The sequence below is a fragment of the Phalacrocorax carbo genome, chromosome 4, assembly GCF_963921805.1.
Source record: "Phalacrocorax carbo chromosome 4, bPhaCar2.1, whole genome shotgun sequence".
Lineage (NCBI taxonomy): Eukaryota > Metazoa > Chordata > Aves > Suliformes > Phalacrocoracidae > Phalacrocorax > Phalacrocorax carbo.
This window is the reverse complement of record NC_087516.1, coordinates 32,002,353-32,028,413: the sequence shown is the minus strand read 5'-3', so window position 1 is coordinate 32,028,413 and position 26,061 is coordinate 32,002,353. Positions and strand designations below refer to the sequence as shown.

At 37.0% G+C, this 26,061-nt stretch overlaps 1 protein-coding gene across 1 annotated transcript in view; it reads left to right on the top strand.

Annotated features, from left to right (window-relative positions):
* DLC1 (DLC1 Rho GTPase activating protein) overlaps nucleotides 1-26,061 on the top strand; it is a 241,733-nt gene that overhangs the window by 51,741 nt on the left and 163,931 nt on the right. The window contains exons 3-4 of the mRNA XM_064449495.1: nucleotides 9,055-9,204; nucleotides 11,751-11,891. Coding sequence (XP_064305565.1) covers nucleotides 9,055-9,204; nucleotides 11,751-11,891 — 291 coding nt within the window. The remainder of the gene's footprint in view (nucleotides 1-9,054; nucleotides 9,205-11,750; nucleotides 11,892-26,061) is intronic.

The following is a 26,061-nucleotide window of genomic DNA, read 5'->3' as shown; positions in this document are numbered from 1 at the left end:
AAAAGCTAACACGGAATCACACAGAGATTGTGAAAATACCTTGGAGATAGTCCAGTCCAAGCAGAGTCAAAGCAGGTTGTCGAGGACCACACCCAGTCAGATTTTTAATATCTCCATGATGGAGACTCCATGACCTCTCTGGGCAACTTATTCCACTGCTCAGTCACCCTCACAATATCTTAGGTCTAAATGGAATTTCTTATATCTTGATTTGTTCCCATTGCCTGTTGTCCTGTCTCTGGGTACAACTAAGAAGTGTCTGTCACTATCTTCTCACTCATCAGATAGATCCCTTCTGAGCCTTCTCTTCTCCAGGCTAAACAGTTCCAGCTTTCTCAGCCTCTCTTCATATGAAGGATGCTCCAAACCTTTAACCATCTTCACTGGACTTGCTCCAGTATGTCCATGTCTCTCTTACAGTGGGGAGTCCAGGACTGGACCCAGCACTGAATCGAGATATGTCTCATCAGGGCTGAATAGAGGGGAAGGATCCCCACCTTGTCCTGCTGGCAGCTTTCTTCCTAGTGCAGCCTGGATACTGTTGGTCTTTTTTGCCATGAGGTTGCATTTCTGGCTCATAATTACCCTCACCTTTGTGTTTCCAGAAGTGAATGTCTCGTGTCTTAAGGAGGAATAAATCACAATAAAATTATGAAGTAAACGAATGGGCCAAATACGTGAAATCTTTTGTCTGTCATATATTCAGTTATATTTCTCCAAGTCCAAATTTTATTTTAAGAATGTGGTGTCCTAAGTGTTTGTGCTGCATCAGGCACCCAGATGCCTGTAACTGTCATTCGCAAGCACTTCCAAGTTGGATGAATGTGAACAGCTGGAGTCAAAAAAACTTGTCACAGTTCAAATCTTGATTTCCAAATGATCAGTTTTATTGCCCAGAGAAATCAGTTTCTAAAGGGTTTTTAGTAGGGCCTGTAGTGATAGGACAATGGGTAATGGTTTTAAACTAAAGGAGAGTAGATTTAGACTACATATAGGGAAGAAATTTTTTATGATGAGGGTGGTGAAACACAGGCACAGGTTGCCCAGAGAGGTGGTAGGTGTCCCATCCCTGGAAACATTCAAAATCCAGCTGGACGGGGCTCTGAGCAACCTGATCTAGTTGAAGATGCCCCTGGTCACTGCGGGGAGGGTTGGACTAGATAACCCCTAAAAGTCCCTGCCAGCCCGAACTATTCTATGATTCTATGTTTCTAAGATTATGAAAATTGAAGTCCTCAGAAAGTCTTTGCATTTTTCACTGTGTTTTACAGATAATAGAATTTTGATATAACATTTTAAAATATTATAAAATACAAAGGAAAATAATAGATAAATTCAAAGAGACTCAAAGATTTGTGTTCAAGTTACTTGCATTTTTTCGCTTTCCGTTCCTTTCAGATGATACAATTTGGAGTTTGGACTTTCCACAGCCTCACAGAATTGATAATTAATTTGATTTCAGTAGATATGAGGAACCTTGTGAGTGACTGTTGGCATCAATTATTCTCTCCAGATTTAATTTGAAGATTCAGTTTGATAAATCCAAAACCCTGAAAATTAGTCTTACACAAAATCACAAAGACCAGAATGGATCTCCTGAAAGGCAAACCCTCCCTCTGATTTAATTGCAAAACTAAACCAAACCAAAACAGCTCCCTTCAACCGATTTATAAAGAAGGCATATTAAATATAAGTAGGCAGATAGATTCACTTACTTGTTTGTTTGTAAAACAGGCCAACAACAGACACATATCCAAGCTAATTTCATAATGTTGTTGATGCTCATTTCATTAAAACAGAGCCACCCTTATGCCTTGTTTGACTCTGATTTATAGCATAATAGGAAAGCAATAAGAAGTTCATTGAAGTATTTTCTGTTGATTTTGCACAAAATTACTAGATCTGGGGTAGTTTTGCAATAATATAAAAAATACAACATCAGTCATCTTTCAGTCGCATTCTATTTAATCACAGTTCTATTTAATCACAGTATTTTCTGGTCTGATAATTAGAGTTCAGATTACTGTCATAATATTGTCTACAAAGCAGAAGTCTTTCCCCTCATAGCAAGCAGAAATAGGGTCCAGTAAAGGTAAAAATTGGCTTTTTGCTTACTTTGTAAGTCATAGCCATAAAAGTTTAATCATGAAAGGTGACTTTTAGAATAAGTATAATGCTAATTTACAAAATATGAAGAAGGAGGAAATCAGAAAGTTACTGATTATTGTTTATGCTGCAAGGGCATAATTAATGATTTTATGTTTTAACTAAATTTTTTTCCACCCAGTGAAGACAGATTATGTTCATGTTATGCCCTGTGCCTCTATGGGATTTGATTTTGGCAGATTTTCATAGTCATAATTCTGACATGATCCTAAATCAGGAATGATGACTAGGAGTTGTGTGTCATCAGACCGGTTACTGAGAACAAGTATAACTCCAGAGACAGAGTGGTGGATTTCACCCATCATCTGTAGGTTATGAAACTGTATTCTAAGTATAAGATAATTATCACAGAAACAGAATCACGGAATGGTAGGGGTTGGAAGGCATCTCTGGAGATCATCTCATCCAACCCGCCTGCTTGAGCAGGCACACCCAGAGCAGGGGGCACAGGAACGCGTCCAGGTGGGTTTTGAATGTCTCCAGGGAAGGAGACTCCACAACCTCCCTGGGCAGCCTGTGCCACTGCTCTGGCACCCTCACAGGAAAGAAGTGTTTCCTCATGTTTAGATGGATTTTCCTGTGTTCCAACCTGTGCCCATTGCCCCTTGGCCTGTCGTTGGGTACCACTGAAAAGAGTCTGGCCCCATCCTCCTGAGACCTGTCCTTCAGATATTTATAAGCATTATCTTCTTCTACATTCGATGAGATATACCTTTTAGAGTTGTTTAATTTTAGTTTGGGTCTGCTTCTCTTTGTTACCTGAGTTAATGCCCACTAATTATTATTTTCATTAGTATTGCAGGAAAATTGTTACAATGTTAATTCAGTAATAACAGTTTGAGAAGTTTAGGTTTTCTATTAAAGTCTACCCATGGTATATGACATTAGGTAGAATGTGACCTTGACTGACTCAGTTTCTTACCACAGAGCTGCTGTGTTTCAAGAGCAACTATATGTGTAACTACTGCCTGCAGTCCCTGTTGAGTTAACACAGCCGTGATTCCTCAGATTGTTTTGTCGCAAAGTCTTTGAGTGTATTTCCATTTCATCAATAATGAATTGCTAAATTTCATTATTAAAATAACATCTCTGCTATATAGGTTACTTGGCCAACATGAAACATAGAAAACTACAGTCAAAACTGCCTGAACTAAAATAGAGTACAGCCTACAGATGGACTATGTGTTTAGGCAAGAACAGCTGTAGAAAGGAAGTTACTAAAGAGGAATGCTTTTGTTTAGTTTAAATTAGCTTTGAACGTGAAAGATGGCAAGTTTCTGCAGTGGAAATCAGGTTAAATTCAGGAGATATTACCTGTGAACAGCACATGAGTTTGAAAAGTTAGGGTAATAGAGACGTTTCAGCTCACTTCTAGGCCTGACATCTTCCAGTTCCTGGAATTTACCAGCTCGAGTGTATTTGGATTTTATGGTCTCTGTCATTTTCCATCAGATTTTCTTCTTTTCCCCAGAGTACAGCACTAACCCTGCAAGCACTATGCTCCAGAGAAGCAGCCATATTTTGGGTCTGGAAGTATAAAAATCATGCATTTTGTCAAGAGATTATGTTCTTCAGAGATTGATTTTCTGACGTTATTGTATTTACCTCTTAAGGATACAGTAGCAAAAAACACAATTACTGCATTATAGAGCAACCAAGTGCCTCTGAAGTCTTCACTTTTGCAAACTTAACTTATTTGTGGGTTTAACAGGAACTAAAAAGTGTGTGTAAACCAGTTCTATGGAATACTTCATAACTGGAAAAATTAAGTCAGCTGTCTAAAATTCTCATAAGAAAAATCAGAAGAAATGTTACTTTCCCCAAAACATGCATGAATATGTAGGGATATCTGCATGCATGAGCATGTCTCCTCACCTGTGTATGGGTATACTGGTGTATGCTTATGTTATTTGTTCCATTTTCAGCCTATTTTAAATATTAGTTCCAAATATGATTTATAGGAGTAACCTTACTGTGATCTTTGCTGATGTCTAGGCCTTGTGTCTTATGTCAAAAAGGAACGGAATGCTTTAGTATTTTCATTGCATTTTAATGTTCTCCACCTGCAATTCCTCCAATATAATGAAGAATACAATTCTAATATGGTACTGTAGAAAGTAAAATTTAGAGAAAGATAAAATTCTTAGGTATTTTTCAAAGTTTGTGAACTGTATACTGCAATGTAGAAGGATGAAAATTACACATCTGATTTATACACCTGCTAGTAAAAATCAACAGATAATTCCAAAATACTATATATTGCATTATTCTTTGTGTTTGTTTTCAGTTCAGATGAAAACCTTCACAGTATAAAATCAGCGATTTAATAACTTTCTATTTTTCAGAAAGGGTATTTTTTAGCAAGGGAAGACAAGAATGAGTAATCTAATGCCATCTGAAATACATAGCATTAATACAAGACCTTAAGTCAGTCCAGCTGGCTGCAGATCAAGAATACCAGACAAACCTCAGCCAACTCTTTCCATGAAAGATCCCTTTCTTTTGTGGGTAATTAAGCTTGCCTTACCAGTTGGGCAATAGTCTTGCCTCTAAAAACCAAGGTCTCCTTTTCAAAGTAATTAGAAGCATCTTGACACAAGAGTGTCAGGGAGGAGCGAGGATGGTGGTGCCCTGATGGCCCTAACAGAGGGCTGCTTGGAGCTGAATGTCCTCTCCCCTTCTTAACCACAGGGGACCCCGATGGCACTAATGGGGGTGTCTGCTTTGGTCTGGAAACCAGCAAATGTTTTGAAAGGGAGCCCTTACAGGCAAGGTGGGAATGATTCAATCCCCCCTGAGGGTATTAAGAGAGAGCACAAAGTTAATTTTGTATACTAACTACTTCTGTACACAATTTTTGCTGTGAAAATTGAAATAGGTTTTACTCTTAAAAGTACATACTTCTTTTCAAAAGACACCCTTTGCTTCAGCTCTGCTCAGCTGAAAGTGGTATGTGGGAAAGGGGGCTATAATAGGAAGAGAAGTGTGTGTGATGTAAAACAGTGGCTACAGGAGAAGGTGAAAAATACACTTAGAGAAATAAAGGGTTTAAAAGAGAGAAAGAGAAGGGTATCTGCTTTAGCTGTTTTGACCAGTCCTGATAAGACAAAATGGATGTATTAAATCCAAACTTAACTAGTGCTGTATTCCTTGACTGGTTTCTTTTATTTCATAGTAGGTTAAAATCATCATAACATTCTGATAATATAGGTATAAAATTTGCAACCTTAAAAAAAAAAATGGGGAGAGATACTTTTTAGAGATACTTTTTAGAAATACTCTGTTTAATGCTGTCTTTGGACAGTGTGTGCTGTTTATCCATCAAACATTCAAAATCAAAAATATAACATTACACACAAGGGACATTATATTCAGAAACTGACAGGTGTTATCCAATGCAGCGTGCTATAGGGACATCATATTAAGAAACAACCTCAGTTTGTAAATGCAGACACAAAGCAGCTTGGTAGTAACAAGACAAACAAACACTTGAAGACACAGGAGTACCTAGGGAAGAAAAATAGTGTTATTCTTTTCAGCAACAATATAAGCTCCAAAATGACAAAAGTGTCTAAAAAAGTGCCTGTATCTCATCTGCAACCATGTTCTCAAAAATGTTTTCCTTTTGTTAGCATTGTTTGCTGACAATAGCAACAGGACTTGTAAACTGTTTTCCTTGTAAAAACGTTTGGATTTCTTTTAATATGACCTTAACTTTGGGGTTTTAATACTTAATTTAGGAGTAATTCAAGCATCCTTCATTCTGGGAGCAGTTACTATGGTTTCTGTTCTAAACATATAAATATATTCAAATTTTACTAGCTCCTTTATCATACCAGTGAGTATATAAATTAAAAGAAATACTGTTTTATCCAGTTCATGACTTAAAGTATTTCCTCTTTTTGTGGAGACATGTTAAAAAAAAATCTCCAGACAAACAACATCTCAAGTTTGACCTACTGTATATGCTTGTGATACTTTCCTGAACTGCCCAATGCAAACGCCTGAAGGCAGAAATTAAGGCTGTAAGGGCAGTCTTTGATCAGGCACCTTCTAATACCTGGGTTTTGACTTCATAGTGGCGAATGTAGGATTTTTGTATAATTCTCTAACTGCAATATATATTACTGTGTACTAATTTGGAAGGTAACTAGATATCAGTGAGGAAAAGTCTGAGAGACTGGATACAAAGGAAATGCTGTGTTGTCAAAAAAAAACCCAAATGAATTGTTAATATATTGCTGGCTTTAGATCATATCACACTTTGGTAATAAAATTTCAGAAGGGACATACAAAAAAGACAAATAGGCTATAAAGCTTTTGGAAGTTTATTAGATAATATCAAGGCTAAAACTGTCTAAACACAAATTGATCTTACAATAATGTTTATTTAGTGTGTTGTATTGGATTTCCAACTCAAGATTAGCCTTTTTTACTTGTACATGTTATATGTATAATGCTTAGGTTTTCATGTATACAATTTAATAGTGCCCTGGCCAAACAGAAGGTGATTATTGTGTTATTCAGTAAATTGTGAAAATAGAAACTATACTTAAAATGTTAAAACTTCTCATGACAAAGTTGATGGCAATAGCAGTCGGAACCACAAACCATTGCTAGGACTTCTGAACAGAATAGCTAAATCCCATACTGACAATATTACTGTTTTCTGAAAGGTGTTTGCCTGCAAAGCCAGCCCATTGTGTCAAGCCTGAGCATCACTTTGAGAAATATTTTGCTACCTCTTAATTTCAGCAGATTCTTCTCTAGCATTCTCAATCTGCTACATGTAGACCAAGTTTATACTTTTCTGGCAGAATAAGTCAAACAATTTGCTTGGGGAAAATTCCAGATATTTTTTTTTTTTTGGTCTTCATGTACAATGCCTGTTATCTCTCTAGTCTGAAAAAAAAACAACAACACAAGCAAACAAAAAAACCCCACCCAGTTACCACCACTTTTTTGTTGTGATGTGGCCCTTAACTTTTGGTTTTTAAGTCAAGTGTAGATTTTAGGTTGGTTAGCCTTTCCAGTTTCCAAGCAAAACTAATAGAAATAAATACGTAGTTAGGGGACTCTGTGGGAGGCTAGTTTGGGTAACAGCACTGGCCCCTTCTGGATAAGTAAACTGGCTACAATCTCACCCACCATGGCAAGCATAGTCCCATGCCACAAAGGAGGCCATGTCTCCTTTCTTATCAGACCCTTACTTGCCCCATTGGACTTTCTGCACCCATGCCGATTAGATTAAATAACTGTTCTGACATTTGCAAACTTCTGACATCAGTTTAACATCAGTTAAAATGATGATGCATAGAGTTTCAATGAATCATTTGGGACACTGTGTTTTCAGTTTGAAAGAAAGTGAAACTTAACCCATTTCACTGATTGCTAGGTTGTTTTGAGGTAATATTCTCTCAGGGTCATTCTAAACTCAGTTCAGGTTCATCAGGAGGTCCTGCAAATTCATCAGCTTTTTCAGCAAACCAGTCCAAAATATCATGTTGTAATAAAAAGTGAAATACACAGTTTTCCTGAATTTGGCCTTTGCTATGAATGTTGTTCATACCTCTGCTGTGGACTGAAAGATTTGTGTTTCTGTTTTTTTAAGATTTAGTTAACTAACCTTTAGTCACCTCCATGTTCACATAAAGACCATGCAGACCATGTTTTATATGACTATTTTATCTATACAGTTCTTTTAATTCTAGCAGGAATATTTTAATTCATGTTTTGCAACCTCTTTGAAGCAGTCTATTAAAAAACCACGAATAGAATCCTAACTAGAGAAGTCATTTTGTAGCCTGAAAACAGTTTAATGATGATCAATAAAGGCAGATTTTAATATTACAAAATGTTAAAAATATATGAAAATATTACCCTTTTTTATTACCTGCTTCTTGGACAAAATGAAGTAATTATAACCGCTTTGTTTCCATTTCTTGAGAAGGATTTATAAAAATGTTATTTAAGTGAGTTAATGGAACTTCTTATTTTCTAACTTCCTACTGTGAAAATCCATATAAGAAGAAGTGGGGGTTTTCATATTTCTGAATTTTGAGGTGGGCTAGTTGGCTAACTTTTCCATTAACTATCCAGATAAAGGGGAACAAGAGGGAGAAATTCCTTGAGAGTATTACTTAGTCCATCTAACTGAAGATCTTGTTTTGAGTTGCTCTTTCAGGGATCCTCTCTGTCTCCATTTGGTACAAATGAAGTATAGGGAAATAAATTGCATAAACTAGGTGTTTAAGGCTGTGATGTAAATACCCCTCATCCTTCTCTCTTTCCGGTCAGAGGATCTACAATGCTGTATTTACTATAATTTTAACATATCTCATGTATATCAAGAATTTCCAACCAAGACAGAAATCTCTGCCAAAAATTGACAAAAGACAATTATGCTGACAAGTTCCGCCAGGAGAAGTACTTAGCTGGAAAATGGCTTTGAACTTCCTTCTCTCCCATTTCAATCATACATTTACCTTAATCATTTTACAATCAAATCAAATCAAATCAAATACAATCAAATTAATTAACTGGAGGCGAGTATATGGAGGAGGTGTTTAGAATCACTAGCTCGTTGAAGAGAATGTGTATCAAGGAAATGGTAATGCTGCATTTTTACCAAGAAACTGTGGGGGTTTTTTAAATTTAATTGCTGAAATGGATGGGTATTAAATATTTATATAGATTGTTTTCCCAGCAGTAAGAGAATGCTCAGTGAATTGATTACACAAAAGGGTATTTTTCCCAAAAAAGATATTTTTCTACTTATTATTTAATGTACTTTCATCCCAGATTAATAAACAGAGTTTTCTCACTTTGAGCTTATTCTTCCCAAATAATGCTGTTTCAGATTTAGCAATTTTATGTTCTGTTCCTTAGGAAATAACAGAAGATCGGGACCGATCACGATTGGATTCAATGGTGCTGTTAATTATGAAACTGGACCAGCTTGATCAGGATATTGAAAATGCTCTCAGTGCAGGCTCTTCCCCATCCAGCACCCCAACATACAAACGGAGGCATATACCTGTAAGCCAGTTCGCTTAATCTTTCTCATTATTCTAAGAAGAATCTGGGTTTACTTCACCTTTTTTTGTTTCAGTCCTCACATTTATCAGCTATTTAGTTTCAGAACTAAGGCTCTTATTGTAAAGAATTTGCTGTGTATTTTTGTTTGTATATATGTATGTTTTGAAAGCAGTAGTAGTGGCTTCCATTATTTCCTTTTGGCATCACTTCATAAATGACCTTTTCAGAGCTCCCAGATGAAAGAAAGGGAGATCAACAAGATTCAGAAAATGTCTGGATCTCCAGTTATCACTTACTGTAAATGCAGCGTCAGCACAGAGTCAGGATCACACCAGAGTCAAAGCATATGTGTTGGTGTCATTTGACATTAAATAGAACTGAAAGTAAGTCTGAGCTACAGGATTGGTTTTTCTGCTAGTGGGAGGGTCCATGAAATTTTTGGCAGAGGCACATTTATGAAATACTCTGACATTCAAAATAAGATTCTGAGCTGAACTATAATTATTTAAATTTCTTTAATTATTTTATTTATTTAAATGGGATAATTCCTTGCTTAGAGTAGTCTGAAGGGAGACTAGACAGCTCACTAACATGATTGATGTATTCTTTTTTTCTGAAAAATGTTTACACACGTAACTGTGAAGAACATGAAATGGCTGACCCAAGGTGTTCTTGTGCAGGCTTCCTGTTAATTTCACCCACATGTGCTGCAGCTGTTTTTCAATTTAAGAAACTTGAGAAATACTGCCCCAATATCTCTAGGCTAACGTTCAGGTCGTTTGTTTTTGTTAGTGCTATTTTCTTTTAAATAATGAGGGTTTTCCTATTAAAGCCAGACTTCATTATTGCCATATAGTCACATGAGTGGTCTGTAGGTGAGAAAACCTGTATTTAAGTTTCTCTGGGTTTGGTCAGCTGAAGGTTATATCTTATGTCATTTTTAAAGGACGTACCATAATTACATTTTTAATAGTTAAACATTTTCCCCTGGATATCAATGTTCTTGCGGTATCTCCTTGAGCACTGATGAGAGAGGAAAGTTGAAATACGATGTTAACATCTGTTCTCCATATCTCGCCGATGAGTGCCAGCATTTTAGCTAATTTCCTACAGCCATAAAGAGAGTTGGGGCAATCTGTATAAGTAAGCCTGCATGATAAGGAGAGGTGGTACCTGTTTCCATGCTGCAAAGCAGCCCTCCAGAAAGACAGCTTGCATCAAACATGGTATATATGCCCTTTAGGTACACTCATTTTCTAGGAATTTTTAAGCATTTTAAGAATCAGAAGATCAAAAGATTTGGTTTTCAGCACACTTGTGCATTGTGTTCAGTCTCTCATTGATTTTATAGTAATGAAGCATTTGAATGTAATGCAAAAACATGGGTAATGGGGCAGGGAGCATGGTTCTGCACTGTGGCAGCATGGCCCTGCTAAGCAGGAGCTTCTAAGAGCAGCTGTACCCAAGCTGACTTCTACAGAGGCATTTCAATGGCTCTGCTGCTTTCCTGATGCTTCACATTGCAGAGGACTCACTGGCAGGAAGAATCTGACTCAAACGTATACTTGGTGTAGAGGCACCTGTCTAACTGGCAGCTTCAGTTTGGCAGGCCAGAGACTTAACTGGAATTAAGGAATCAAAGGCTTGCCATTTCCTTCCAGTTCAGAGGCAGAACCCTGAGATGTCTCTGCCCCATATTTCACCTATTCTAGGTACTTGGTATTAGGAAACTGAGGCTTCGTCTGCAGAGTTGGCTGTGGTTAATAGTTCAGGCTTTTTATTGTGTACTGTGTAGCTGTATTCATGCAGGCTGCACCTCAGCTAATAATCCTGACAGTATATGGCTGGTTCTATGCATAGCCAGCTCTTTGCCAGATACGTGTCACAATTTATCTGCAAGCAGTATAATCCCCCGCCCTCACTCTGTGCAGTAAATCAAGCATGTGCTATATTTTCACTTCCTCAAAAATAAAACATACTATATTTCTTCTTCTTTTTATTCTCAAAAAAAAGGAATGTAATCAGTGTCATTAAAGTAAGGGCGTTTTAACCAGAAATAGCATTTGGCTGATAAGTGTCTGCTGATTCCAAAAAACTAGGGAGCTGTACCTCTGAATTGTATAAACTGCTGGATGCTGATGTCATTTCAGCTGTGTAATGGTTTACAGATGTTCACTGAGCTTGCAACGCTGCCGGAGACAGAAGGTGGGAGCACACAGGAAATAATGAACATCAGAGAAAAATGTCAGACTTCTGCAACCCCAAACTGATTTTTCTTACCTTGCATTCTAACGTTTAGGGGAATTGCAGCTTTGATGTTAGTGGTGATTTATAATTTCAGAACAGCAGCTAATGCAAACCACCATATTGAAAAAGACAGCAAGTGAATGTGTAGGTAATGGAAAAGAATAAGGGGAATTACTCTTCACAGACAATTAAGCATATGTATTTCTGTAAGCTTGTCTAAATACTTCCATTATTTAGAAGAACCAGATTTTTATTTCATATTCACATTTACTAAAGACACTTGCAAATTTTTTTTACAGGATGTTGAATCTGGTTCTGAAAGTGGAGTGGATGTTGCTTCAGTAAATCACTCACAAACAAACTTGTCTCCTAACATCCATGCTCCTGACCTAGCACCTCCCTGTTCAGTAGCCAGCTCTGGAGCTAAACCAAAGGCTGGGGTGAGTACAAAGATTATATTTTCTTAACTTCACTCATGATATCAGGTTGGAAGTGAAATAAAGATATTTTATACTATTCATTACCAGGATTGTACAGCGGTACGTGTGTGACACTATAAAAAAAGGACAAAACTGTTGTGCTCTGCAAACAGAGGTATTACCCTACTGAAGGGAGAATGTCATTCCAAGGACAAATTTGGCAAGCAGTTTTATATGCTGGGGATTGGAGGGAAGCCTCTGAGCAGACAGACCCTTTCCTGCAGGTGCCAATGCACACTAGGTGGTGAGGAAGGTCAGGTCTGAGAGCTCAGGTAGGACAAGGAGTCTCCTTATGTATCCATCCATAAATACATACAGCTAGCAGGAGCATAGTCCTTTTGCCATTGTCCACCTACTGAAGAATCCTTCTTCATAATGCTTCAGCCGTCAGCACGTGCAGAAAAGCTTGGATGTCCTAGAAAATCCTAACATACTTTCTGTTTCCTCCTGCACTGGCTGTTTCCACTCCCTCAAGGAGAGAAACCTAGGCTCTTCTAAACTTCACCCAGGCTAAAAAGTCTTAGCATAACTCCCGCTCCATCTGTTCAGGAATTCAATGGCTGCTGCTAACTGGACCGGCAGAAAATCTGGGATAAAATATTAAAATATAAAGTGTGGTTAGCATAAATATATATGTTTATAACAAGTTTATAAAAACTAAAATAGAGGCCAACTGTCATTTACTGCACTGCAATAATAGCAAGTTAACTAATGCTTTCGATTGAGGCAGTAACAAAAGTTCTAATAAACATTTACATTTAAGATTGTTCACTTGTACAAAAATAAATTCACTTGTAATTTATCATCAGTGCATTACTATAGCAAATAGAGAGCTCTGCACTCTGTCATTGCGTACAGTGCAGCACAAATTCTCAAATAACTACGTATGTTGTGCTAGAAAGTGATATCCCATTTTGCCAGATCCTGAGAAGGGTGCAGACATTCTCTAAGGTGTTAAACATCCCTTTTAAATTTAGGTTTCTCTACTAATATTTGGGGAACTCTTAACACCTGTCTTTGCAGAAGTGTGGGTCCCTTCCTCTGGAGTTAGATATTATGTGTTAATTTACCTTTAATAAGTATTTATTTGACTTTTGCTGTGATGGATACATCATGCTGAACATATCTGACAATATTGCTTTATTATATAGTTTTTAATGTATATGATATTGGAGAAATCCTTTCTTATTTTTACTTTGTAGAATAACTGTGAATATTTGAAAGATCTCTGCTGATGTGTGGGCTGTACAGCTACAATCCAAAGTCCCCTTTTGTTAACTTTTTTCATAAGTGATGTTAAATTTCTTCCAAACTCAACTCTCTTTCCTAAAGTTTTGCATGCTGCAACTTACCACACTCTATAGTGGGATTTGAGGATGGGCTTTTTTTAGTGTGAACATTCAAACAAAGACCACATTTTCATTTTTATCAGAGCAGGTTTGATAAGTACAAAAATATGGATCATTTTTGCTTGAGCGTAGATCTCTTGCAATCTGGGAAAAACAAGATCCTCTCAGATATCTTGTATTCCTTTTGGCTTTGGGCTTTCAGATTGCTTTGACTGTGTACCCTTCTGATGCATAAACTGAGCGGTAACATGCGCTGTGGTTTCAACTGTTTAAAACTTCAGCTGCCTCCCTACCTGCAGTCAAGCTTTATTTGAAAACATAAGTTTTCTTAGAACACACTAGGAGAAAATAATCCTTTGTTCTCACCCTTGTTTATCTCTGGACCTGTTGTTCATTTGATCTGCATGGCTACGTAGTCTGCTGCTATGTACTGGACTGCCTTCCCATACCAGTAGAAAAGAAGTTCCCATATTCTTCTTGTTGTTGGACTCTACTCAGGATGAATTTTTAAAGAGGGTATATTGAGTGGCATCTCCTTGAAACACTGCCCAGAACAGACATTTAGGGATGTCTCTATAAAGAAGATTTCCATGTAGAGATCACTCATAAAGATCCTCAAAATGTTTTTCTCTCTGTAAGACCGTTGTCATGGATTCTTTTGATTTTTTTGGTTGGTGTGGGTTTTTTTTGTTTGGTTTTTTTTTTTTTTTTTTGTCAGAGTAGCTGGTATAGGAATCAGTTTATTCTGCACTGGAAACTCAGCAAGCTACTTTTTAATGGTAATGAACTGTTTCAAAGGTTTTACTTCCTTTTTGGTGTTTGCAACTGCAGATCTTCAAGGATTCCAGATGCTTAGTCTCCAAGGACAACTTATTTTGTTCTGTTTATTAAAAATATGTAAACAAGAGTACAACTGCAATTAGTTACATTATGGAATGATACACAGTATTTTTAAAATATAGCAAATTGTTGACTGCATCAAAAGCGGACTGTACAACTACAACAAGGCATCGTGTGCAGAATGGGGCGGGGGGGGTTAGGAATAATAAGGCAGAGAGATATGGGTTCAAATCTAGTCCCTGATAAAGACCTTGGAAAAGATACTAACTACACAAGATCTTATCTTACAGATAGGAAATTTGTGTATAGACAGGCTATGTCCATTCATGTTAATTCAACTTTATATGGATTTAAAACAAAATAAATTTTCTAACAATATCACAATGTGCTGGAATATCCATAAGCAGAATTTGGTTTGATAATCCTAGCAAAGATGACTCACCCATTGGGTTATGGAAAAGCAGGACATTTTGAATTTTCATGGGCAGTTTTTATGAAATGTTAAACAAGCTTTCCATAGAGGAGGTATTCAGAATTGTATTTAAAATTCAGTATCAGTTATAATTTTATTTGCAAATTAATTTGCAAATTAATAGTTGATATTCTTTTAAAGAAAATGGAGGGGTATTTACATGCACAAGTTATTTAACATTTCATAAAAATTCAGTTATGGACAGTCAAATCCATTCTTGTCAGTGTGAATGCCTGTGTAGACATATATACAAACATACACATGTGTGCATATGCACAAAGAGTACCCCTTACTAAATACAGGCACGACAAGGAAGAACAGGATTCTCCCCAGACCATTATAGAAAGATATTTCTATAAAAAGGTTTTTCTATGATCCTGCCGTGTGCAGCATGAAAGCCTTTGATACGCAGATGTACATGGTATTTTGGGCTTGTGAGAAGTACACAGTCGAATAACCTTCATCCTGGATTTAGGAATCTGCCAGCACTGTATTTCATGGTCAGGGTAAAATAGCATAATGTGATCAATAGAGTGTTTGGTCCACAGAGTAACAACTCAAAATGTACATCTTTGGCAAGGTGCGCAAATGGACAGTCCTTGTGAAATAAGGATTCACATGATTGAACAGGTTTATTTTCCACATAATTTAGGATTGCATAGTAAGAAATGGTTTTGGCATCTTTATATTACTTATGTTTACAGAGTAAAGAATGTTCATGCTTCTATAATTAACACATCTCTATGTTCTGGGCTTTTATTCACCAGTCTCCAAAATAGACAATGATTTTTGAATATTAACACTCGAATATATATACACACTTGGCAGACATTAATCACATGGGAGCTGAAATCAGCTCAAAAAAAATATGAAATCAATAGGCTTTTGCCCCAGTGGTCATGAGAAACACTAGAAAATGGGAGTGTCTGGTCTGGATTTGGAGAGCAAGGAATGTAAATATCCTATATGTCATTCCCTTCTACAAACTAATGCCACACATCTGGACACTTATAATACTGTTCAACAATAAAGACCAGAAAAGTTTTATTTTTAAATTTGGCTTGATTATTATAAAAACAATACGTGACTACAGAATTTAAAATGTATTTTAATAAAAAAAGATGTTACAATAGCCTTCTCCAGCACCAGTTGAAAGATAACTAGTTAAGGAAAGCTTGAATCAATTATCATTGTCTTTTTTTTCCTAAATATAAATTGGCTAAAGGACAATAGCAACTCAGGCCTAAAAGCTGTGGCCAAGTTTTTGTCCTTGAACATCTGCTCTGCAAAGCCTATCTCTTTTCTGTTCAGGTGAAAAAAAAAACCCAGCCATGATTATTTTCTACTTCTTTTCTTGGCAGTCCTATCCCTCTTGCTTCAACAGTGTCCAACTTAGCCTTAATCACACTGTGCAAAGGTAATCAGAAATCTATTATCACCAGAATAGCTGGTATCTAGGAGAAGATTGTTTTTCAGATTAGCTGTAATGACTCATTTTAAATGTATTCATTTCTCAGAGTGATTTTAGGCACCAATTATGCCTGCAGGTACCAAATGACCAGTCTGGCTACACACTAGAATGGGATTCAGGTGTAGCTACTGATTTCAGCGACACCCTGGATGAGCTCAGGAGTCCGGTTTCACAAATCTTGTTACTGGATTGGGACAGAAGGTTGTGTTAGTTAGATTACAGTTTTGCAAACTGTTCATTTGTATGTACTAAAATAACTCAGCCTTTCACAAATGCTTTTGATTCATTTTATAGTTTAAAATTTCAGCTGTTTAGAGAAAGGCAAATCATTCTGTGAAGAATAATTTTCAGATTTCTCGATTAATAAACAGAGTTCAATTTTCTTGCTAATTTACTACACTCTTTTTTAACTTATGAAATGATGTTAAAATGTATGGTAAGTACAAGGAAACCTTGATTTCAGAATTAAATATTAAATCAGAATTATCAAGGCAGCAACTGTTTGAAATGTTTACATGTCCCACTGCATTATGTTTTACAGTAAATTCAATGAACTATGAGGAGTGCAAACACACAGAATATGTCAATGAATTTCTGCAGACAAATTTTTCACAGTGGGCCATGCCACTTGAAAGGTCTTGCTGAATCATACCTTTATTTATTTATTTAAGTTCTCATATCACTGCCATGGTTTAACTCCAGCTGGCAAATAATCACCACACTGATATAATTACTGCTGATATTATGGTGTTCATTGAGTTCTTATTTTACTCATTCCGGAAATACTGGCATTTATTCTGGTAAGCTTTAGGGAGAAAGACTCTTACCATGCAACATTGATTAAAATATTGGTTTCTTAAAACTTAAGCATTTTTACAAATAGAAGATGAGAAACGACTTCAGAATCTGACTATGTTGATTGAGTTAGTGTTGCTTTTCATATCTATGTTTAAAAAAAGTGGGGGTTAGAAGGCAGGGTAAGACAATCACATTTTAATTTGAATTCTAGCAGCCTTTTATTTCACCCTACAAAAAGGTCTTTTCAACACATAAATTACTATGAAGCTACATTTGCCAATCATGTAGTAGGTAACAGCAGGATTATGCTGTGTTTCTTACATGAACCTCTCAAAATTTTTCTTTCACTCTGGCTGTTTGCCAAAGGAATCTGTATTCTAAGTACAAATTCCTATGTTAACCCCAAGTGTATTTTATTTCTTCTCAAATGGAAGAAGCAGAAAACTGTAAATGGCAGAGGAGCATTTTGTTCTATGAAGCCTTTTAAGCACCATAAATCTTAAAGGTGAGCAATTTTTTTGCAGAGAGAGTAAGCTACTCCTAGCATTTGAACCAAAAACACTGAATCCAGTTATGACATCTTTGACAGTGCAGCACTGGTCAGGGCCAGTATCTCTTATTCTGTCCCTCAGCATTGATTCCTGAGTCACCAAAGTGTATGGAAATTCACAGTGCAATAAAAGGTTTGGCATTTTGTACAGCTGCAGTATGACCCAGGAAATACATGTATTTGGCTGTTCATTTTTGTTTCCAAGTTCGATTCAAACACAATATTGGGAGTCTAATACCCAGCTTGCAAAGTGCTAAGCAGGAAGACTTCTGAGTATTTCCAAGATGTCAAGTTGCACATCTACATTTCTGTCTCTTCTCACAACCCATTTATAGCAGCTATGCTTATATACAGGGGTTTTTTTCTCATGTCTTTCTCCTTTCTATAGAGTTGCTGACACTGTCTTCAACACTGTATCAGTCTGGTTATGTACAATAACTGTTTTTATAAAGGGAAGCAAAAGTTTATGATTTCTTCAGCAGTAATGTTGCTAATTGTACTATTTTTAATGTTAAGTACATTTTTTTTCACTGTATGCTGCCATCTGCTGCCTCGCTTTTGTAAATGAAAGGCACTGGGCAGCGGACATCAGGCATTTACACCGCATCAGGCAGCCATGCTAATTAAAACATTTCATAATCGAACATACAGATTTTTCATCTTAAAAAAAAAAAAAGCAAAAAACAGAGCTTTTCATCTTGTACAGATGCTTTCCAAATATTTGTAAGATATGGTAGACTAAAGGTTGACATTCTTCTGTGGGAATGAGGTTTTAATGGAATGTATAGTGGATGGGGATATTTTTAGAAATGTTAAAAAATTTCCAGTTAGTCCTGAAAAGAACAGATTTTACAATAATGGAGGAAAACTTCAGCTCTTAGTATGTGTAAGATGTTTGGAAGATTTTTAGATTAATCCCTTGAACTGTAAGTTTCACATTAGGAATATTTTATATTCACACATGCAATAATTTATTTATGTATTAAGTGATGATATACATAAAAATCATATCCCATTTTCAGCTACATAATTACTGGCATCACAGTAACACCACAGCTGCTTCTGTACCACCATAGGAGACATGTGGGTTTGAGAGCACTAAGTCCATCATATTAGAGTGCTATGGTTCCTCTTGGCATGTTTCTTGTTGCCTTCAAATGGACCCAACTGGGAGGAAAAAATACTGAACATTGCACAGCCTCCCTGGAAGATAGCCTCTGGTTGTTTTGAAAAATCCAGAGTGGTTTTCATTTTTCTTGTTTTATTTAAGACTCTTGTGTTTGAAACTAGGAAACTTCTCTGTAAGAAAAATATACATTAAGCTAATAATCATACCTGAAGTTGCCCATATTCAAGTAGTTCAGCAGAAAAGTGTGAGCAAGGGTGTATTTATATTTAAAGGTATCATGATTAAATGTGTTAGTCTAACATGTTATGGTTATGGCTGCCTAAAACAGGCTAAGAGGTCAAAATTCTTCAAGATCAGCTCAGACCATCTTGTATCTTTTCTCTATGAGCTAGAAAAGCTGGGAGAATTGTCATCTCTGGTCACTTACTGGAATGTTACTGTGGTAGGGAATCTAAAAACGGCAGTCTGACATCCAGTTTGCATTTGGACCTGGGCAAGACAATTCCCAGGCCCCTCGGAAAGGAGGGGCAACCCATGCTTTACACTACTTTCTTTATTGCATGCCAGATTTACTGATACTCGGAGTCAAATCTGTTATGTTCTTGCACATCAGCGTTGCATTTATTAGTACTGCCATATCTATGTCTGACAAATGGAAACTGAAATCTGTGACTGGAGGAATTTTATTGTGTGAGAGCACTCAGGACCAATATCCTTCTGTGTAGCTTAAATTTAAATACTTGAGGCTTAATAGCAGGAAATCATTTATGTTACTGTTAAATGATCACAAGCAGATGCAGAGAAAGAGCGCTTTCCAGGTTTTATAAGAACAAATCACATGAACATCAATCATACGAGGTCTTATAATTTGAAATTTTAGCCTCAGTTTGTTTCTTTCAAACTCATTCTGCAATCAGTTATATGTATTCTTTTACACAAGTAAATTTGTTTAAATCAACAAGACTGTGCATGTCAGGAGTGTCACCATGCATGTGTATGTGGATATGTTTTTTTGTGGAATTAAGGCCTTGTGTCAGAGCTAAAGGATTTAATGATCAGAGTGAGTTACCATGAGGGCTCAGAATACTTCTTCCCAATGTCATATGTCTGGTATCTTAAAAAATACATACAGAAAAACCATAAATGACCTTTCCCAAGCATCAAGAAGTTTCCCTCATGCCTACTATGACTATATTCAGAGAGCTGACTCATGCTCCATTGACTACTAAGTAATGTTTATGTAGACACACCACAGGGCAGCCTGAGTTTGCATTCATGCTCATGACATAAATGAGTCACACGTCCTCCAGTTCAAAATGAATGTGTGATGCCTAGAAGAATTGCTGGTGTCCCACCTTACAAAAGTCAAGAGAGTCAGTTCTATGGGTCAATTATTTGACTGCCACAATGCACAAGTAAGATAATATTGTGACTTCAGTTCTGCCAAGTACTGTGGTGTAAAAAAAATGTGTCAGGCTTCTGCATAAAAATTATGATAGGCTGAATTTCAACAAAGAACGTGTCTTTAATACAGGAATATCATAACAGCTGGAATGTGAAATACAAGCATTCAACATGATACTCTAAATTACTGTGAAACTGCAGAGAAAAAAGATATTTTCTATTTAGCTTATAAATAGAGTTGTTTTAGAAAAAACATAAAAGTAATAAAGAATAAATTACTGAGAAAATTTCTTTAGGATTTTAGTACCTTTTAAAAACTAATGACTGCCATAATTAAAAAAAAAACACCCCACCATCTTACGTTTCTGCTTCTGACTTATTGTTACACATCCCAGGATTATCTAGGGAACATTGAGGCTCATTCTATGAACAGGTAGACATTAGTAAAAATTTTTAGGAAAAATTGTAAAGTTTGTATTTTACTTTTAGGTGAATGTACCACTATTTTTTTTAATGATGAATATACCTTTTGATGCAAAATTAAATAAACTACATGGCTTAAGTATTGCAAAAAGCATCTGTGACCATAGGTCCATATTATGACTAACATAGTTCAATCCTTGCTATTTGAAAAATGGTATTAATGAAGATTCATGTGATAGATTATTGACTCGAGTTTTGGAGGAATGACTATTCTATGTAATACCCAAAAAAGAGATCAGTATGCCTAAATACATCAGTTTTTAATTAGTTGTTTATTTATTTTTTGGTCAGTATTTAGAAATGAAACATTGTGATTTTGATAACCAAATCCTTTGACTGAAAAAAAAGAACAAGTGAATATTTATGTCACCTATTGACCAGCATGTTGTTCCCAAATCGTTATTTTGTGAAAGGAAAGGAATATGTAGACATCAATTTGCAAGTGAGTCTCACTGAGGAAAAAGGTTGGTTTACCTATTATCCAGGGATAAAATAACATGTTCAGTTATTTTTATGCCCTTCGATCAAATAGAGGCCTCTCATGGTGTCAGGCTTACTGCTAGGTGCCTCGTCTTCTTCCAGTGGTTTGTGGATATGCACATAATGTCTTATTTGCTAGCACCTTCCAGGTGAAAATTATAAATAAATTACTTATTTCTTCTAAAAGCTATTTTTAACCATTAGGCTAAAGGGGTAGCCTAAATGTTATGGTGATGGAAACAGTGGGTAGACATTGCCAGTGTGAATAATTGATGCAGAAAAGGAAAGTCTTCCACAGAAGCATTGAAATTCCCTTATATAAGACAAAGAGCCTAAATAACTTTCAAAACATAGTGAACAGCAGATTTTGGATGGGTCTACATTGACACTAGGTTGAATATTTTGTTTTATCAGCCGTAAGCTGATTTAGCAGACGGGCAGTGTTGAGGACAGGGATTCAGCCTGTTTTGCTAGATATAAACCTGTGAAGGAAGCAAGCAAAATTACAGTCTGTGTAAACATTAGTGTATTTATACTTTTAAAAAAGTTTATCTAAAAGTGTTGTTCTTCATAAGTAAATCTTTCTCTCATATGAAATCAGTAGGACAGGGCTTAGTTTCTCTAGCCATTCAGAAATGGTAAGTTTGATAGAATGACAGGATATTAATGTCTTTTTTAATTTAAGAAACTCCAATATGAAGCTGATTGAGTCTGAATTTTTGAGAGCTCGCTGGGCTTTGCTTTCCATGGCAATATGTTCTTAATGTCAGACATTACGTGAAATGTTCCCATTTGTTCTCTAATTTTATTGCCTGATAAGTAGAGTGCAAGTCTCTCTTCTGTGCTCTTCCATATGGACCGAGTTGAATCCTTACCAACTTTCCTCTTTTTTTCTTGGTTACTTATATATGCATAAATATATGTTAGTATGATATTTTAACTCTTTTTCAGCAAGTGCCAAGAAAAGTTTACATGACATTCATATCACTGTGGGTTTTTTAAAAAAAAACTTTGTAAATTTTCTGTCATCATACAATCCATATAAATCATCCCTGCATTGAAGAATTCGAATCCCATAATCCAGCTCAGAGTTGTTGCATGCATGAGCAAAGATGGGCAAAATTTTTAAATCACTGTCAGTTAGAAGCCTGTAAGTGGAAAATTGCTGAAAAAGATCTAAACTCATTCTTAATGTCAACAGAATTTGTTTTCCCTGAAGAACAAAAAAATCACTAAGGAGTAAACAGTTTTATTAATGGAATTTTTGTTGCTGTAATGCAGAGGTGTATACAACTTCAAGCATTAGTCTTGATATGAGTCAACACTTGCAAAAGAGATTGCTGCAGGAGATGATGATTGGTATAGGTGAGATACATAGGGAATAGTCACTTAGTACTTTTTAAAATCAAAGGATGATCTTTTTTAAAGGTTAAATCTGTGGAACTTATTGATATTTTGAAGGTAAAAGTAAATTGGTCTCAAAAAGTGCTTGAACATCTTTTGGAAAACAGTTTATAACATATCAAAACATCAGACAGAAGCTTCTGCTCATTATCATTACAGTCTTAATCACAGAATTACAGAATGATAGGGGTTGGAAGGGACCTCTGGAGATCATCTTGTCCAAGCCCCCTGCTTGAGCAGGCACACCTAGAGAAAGGGGCACAGGAACGCATCCAGGCAGGTTGTTTTGGATGTCTCCAGGGAAGGAGACTCCACAGCCTCCCTGGGCAGCCTGTGCCACTGCTCTGGCACCCTCACAGGAAAGAAGTGTTTCCTCATATTCAGGTGGAACTTCCTGTGTTCCAACTTGTGCCCATTGCCCCTTGGCCTGTCGTTGGGTACCACTGAAAAGAGTCTGGCCCCATCCACTTGACACCCACCTTCTAAATATCTATAGGTATTGATGCGATCCCTCCTCAGTCTTCTCTTGTCCAGGCTGAACAAACGCGAGTCTCTCAGCCTTTCCTCATAAGCAAGATGCTCCAGTCCCCTGATCATCTTCGTAGCTCTCCGCTGGACTTGCTCAAGCAGTTCCGCGTCCTTCTTAAACTGGGGGGCCCAAAACTGGACACAGTACTCCAAGTATGGTCTCACTAGGGCCAAGTAGAGGAGGAGGATAACCTCTCTCAACCTGCTGGCCACACTCCTTTTAATGCACCCTAGGGTACCCTTGGCCTTCTTGGCCACAAGAGCACATTACTGGCTCAGGGTCAGCTGCTTGTCCACCAGCACTCCCAGGTCCTTCTCAACAGAGCTGCTTTTCAGTAGTTCAGCCCCCGCCTGTACTGGTGCCTGGGGTTGTTCCTCCCCAGGTGCAGGACCTTGCCCTTGCTCTTGTTGAATTTCATCAGGTTTCCCTTGGCCCAGCTCTCCAGCCTGTCCAGGTCTCACTGGATGGCAACACAGCCTTGCGGCGTATCAGCCACTCCTCTCATCTTGGTATCATCAGCAAACTTGCTGAGTTTACACTCTATCCCATCATCCAGGTCATTGATGAATATGTTGAACAGGACTGGACCCAGCGCAGAGCCCTGGGGAACACCACTAGTGACAGGCCCCCATCCAGACTCTGCCCCATTGATTACAACCCTCTGAGCTCTGTTGTTGAGCCAGTTAATGTCAGTCATGTGTTCATAGAATCACAGAATAATTAAGGGTTATGAAATCCCAATACAGTTTGCCAACCTCTTGTGTTGGCCCTGTTGTTTGCAGTATGCCCATGCCATATAGCTGCCATTAGGATTGCCATGTTTTTATACACATCCTCTAACCTACTGCAGGTCTCGGGAAGAGAAATATAGTCCAGGCTGATCCAATACAACCATAGACACAGTCTAAACCATAGACAGCTGGACATGGAATCCCTTACATGGGCTATTTCTCTTACATGGAAGCTATTTCTCTTGTACAGAGATTTATCTCAGTATAAGTTGTCCTAGTGACACATGCCTTCTCTGTTTCATGCCTGATACAGTATTTCAGAGCAAGTAATAAATGCCAAACATTACTCAGAAACTCTGTTGAAAAGAAGGAATCTGAAATCTACTGTTAAAATTGTACTGAGATATATTGCATCAGTTATTACCTCTGTACATCTCACCATTTTCAGAATTCTGTCTCTTTGACTGAAAATAATTGGAAGATATGTGGGGGAACAAATTTTACCACATGCAGAAGACCAGCATGAGAATTTTTCATAATCTAAGTCTAAAATCCCATTGAAGAGCATCTGACTGTGTTGAAATGAGCAGAATATGTTCTGTCTAAAAGCCTATAATAAACACCATGGAAACAGAAATATACATAGATTTGTGACTGTTTCCATCCTGTTCATTAATAACTCAACAAGATATCTCAAAATCTCCAGAACAAATAAAAGACTGTTCCAGAAAAGGTCAGTACTGTCCTTTGCTGGACCGTATGAAGGAGTGGAAAGAGAGAGAGCTGTTTGGAGACTTGCTGCAGAAAGCTAGGTTGCACATTTTCTGGGAAATGCAGCTGACGGAATTTAAAGCCATGAAAAAAAATGAACTTTTTGCCAGTAGAGCAATAGGTGACAAAAGGCTGCAACTTTATTCAGTCCAGCAGTGTTGCACAAGACTTTCAGCTAGGATAAACTGTTGTTAGATGCTGAATTTTTGGTTAACTTGTAATTTGCCATGGGCAACTTCAGCTTTGGTTTTGGATAGCTCTATGAAGAAATCCATTGTTTCTCTATCAGACTCTGTGAGTGCTTATTAGATCTTGTTAGGAATTAGAACACTGGGAGAGAAGCAGTCAAACTAAATAGCACAGACTGAAAATCATCTTGTGGACTGAGAGCCACAAGACCTTTACCTTATCCCTCAGCAATTCAAAAGAAGGGAAAGCTGAGAGTGGTTTGAAGATGGTGAAAATAGTGTCATCTCAGGAGTTCATTTGTAAGGCAATACTGGTTTAGAGGTGCAGGTGTGTCCCGGTCAATACTGCTTTTTTTCTCTTCTTTTGCATGACATTAATACAAGGAGGGGGTTCAGATCACCCAGCTGTCCCATACTAGTATTGTCACGCAGAGCAGATGAGCTGCACTATGATTTGCCAGTATAGCAATCACATTTGAGCTGCTTAAACACTACCAAGAAGCCTACTGCTTTCAGCATCCAGTGTGCTAATCTCCAAAGTGATAGTAACTCTTAGTGGCTATTTAAACTGATATTAAAAATGTTGTTCTGACAAGATTGGAATTGTTCCATTTATCATAAAGTACTGTTACTTACTGTAAAACTTTTTTCAATTAATCTCTTAATATTCACATCCAAAAGTTTGGTGCTTGATGGGACTTTGGCCCATCTTGAGATGTCATGAAATGTGAATGCCTTTTGACAGAATTGTGTATATAAAAACAGGAAAGAGCAGGATGATTTTAAAATGATGCTTTACTTCAGCATAGCTAAGCTCCTGAATCTTTAAAGGGGCCTTTTTTCCTGTTTCTTCTTTTTTTTCTTTTTTTTCCTTTTATTTTTGTCTTTTTCCTTTTTCCTTTTTTTCCTTTCTTTTTTTTTCTCATTTTCTCTTTTTTTTTTTTTTTTAAAAATTTTAGTTTCTTTTTCTTGTATTTTCTTTGACTTTTCCACTTTCCTGACTTTTATTCCGGATTTGCATCTTGTATTAAAGTCAGGACAGTTATTAACAATAAATTGTACCACCCTGCTCCAAAGTACACTTTGTCTTCCCCATGGTCCATGGCTGGGCCAGACCAGATCAGTCTCAGCAAGATCATGAGCATGGTTGTGCAGCCACAGCTTTGCATATCCCTAGAAGTATTTTAATTACTTTTCCTCTTCTTATATGCAGCTGGATAATAGGTCTACCTGTGACTTGAACAAGGTAGAAGAAATATTGGCATCTATAGCAAACATAGGTATTAGATGTTTTCCAGGCCATGTGCTGAGGACCAGTGCTTTTGGGGGACAAGTACATCACTAATAATTGTTTATGCTGTCACTTTTGTTAGTACTGAATTCAGCCTCCATGAATCCATGTCTCCACTTGCAGCCATGGTTATTTTAAGTGCACTGTCAGCTAAGTGATTTTTTTTTTTGTATTCATGATATCTGAAATAATGTGCATTTAGCTGAAGAGGGAATATGCAAAACCTCAAGAAAGAAAAGCT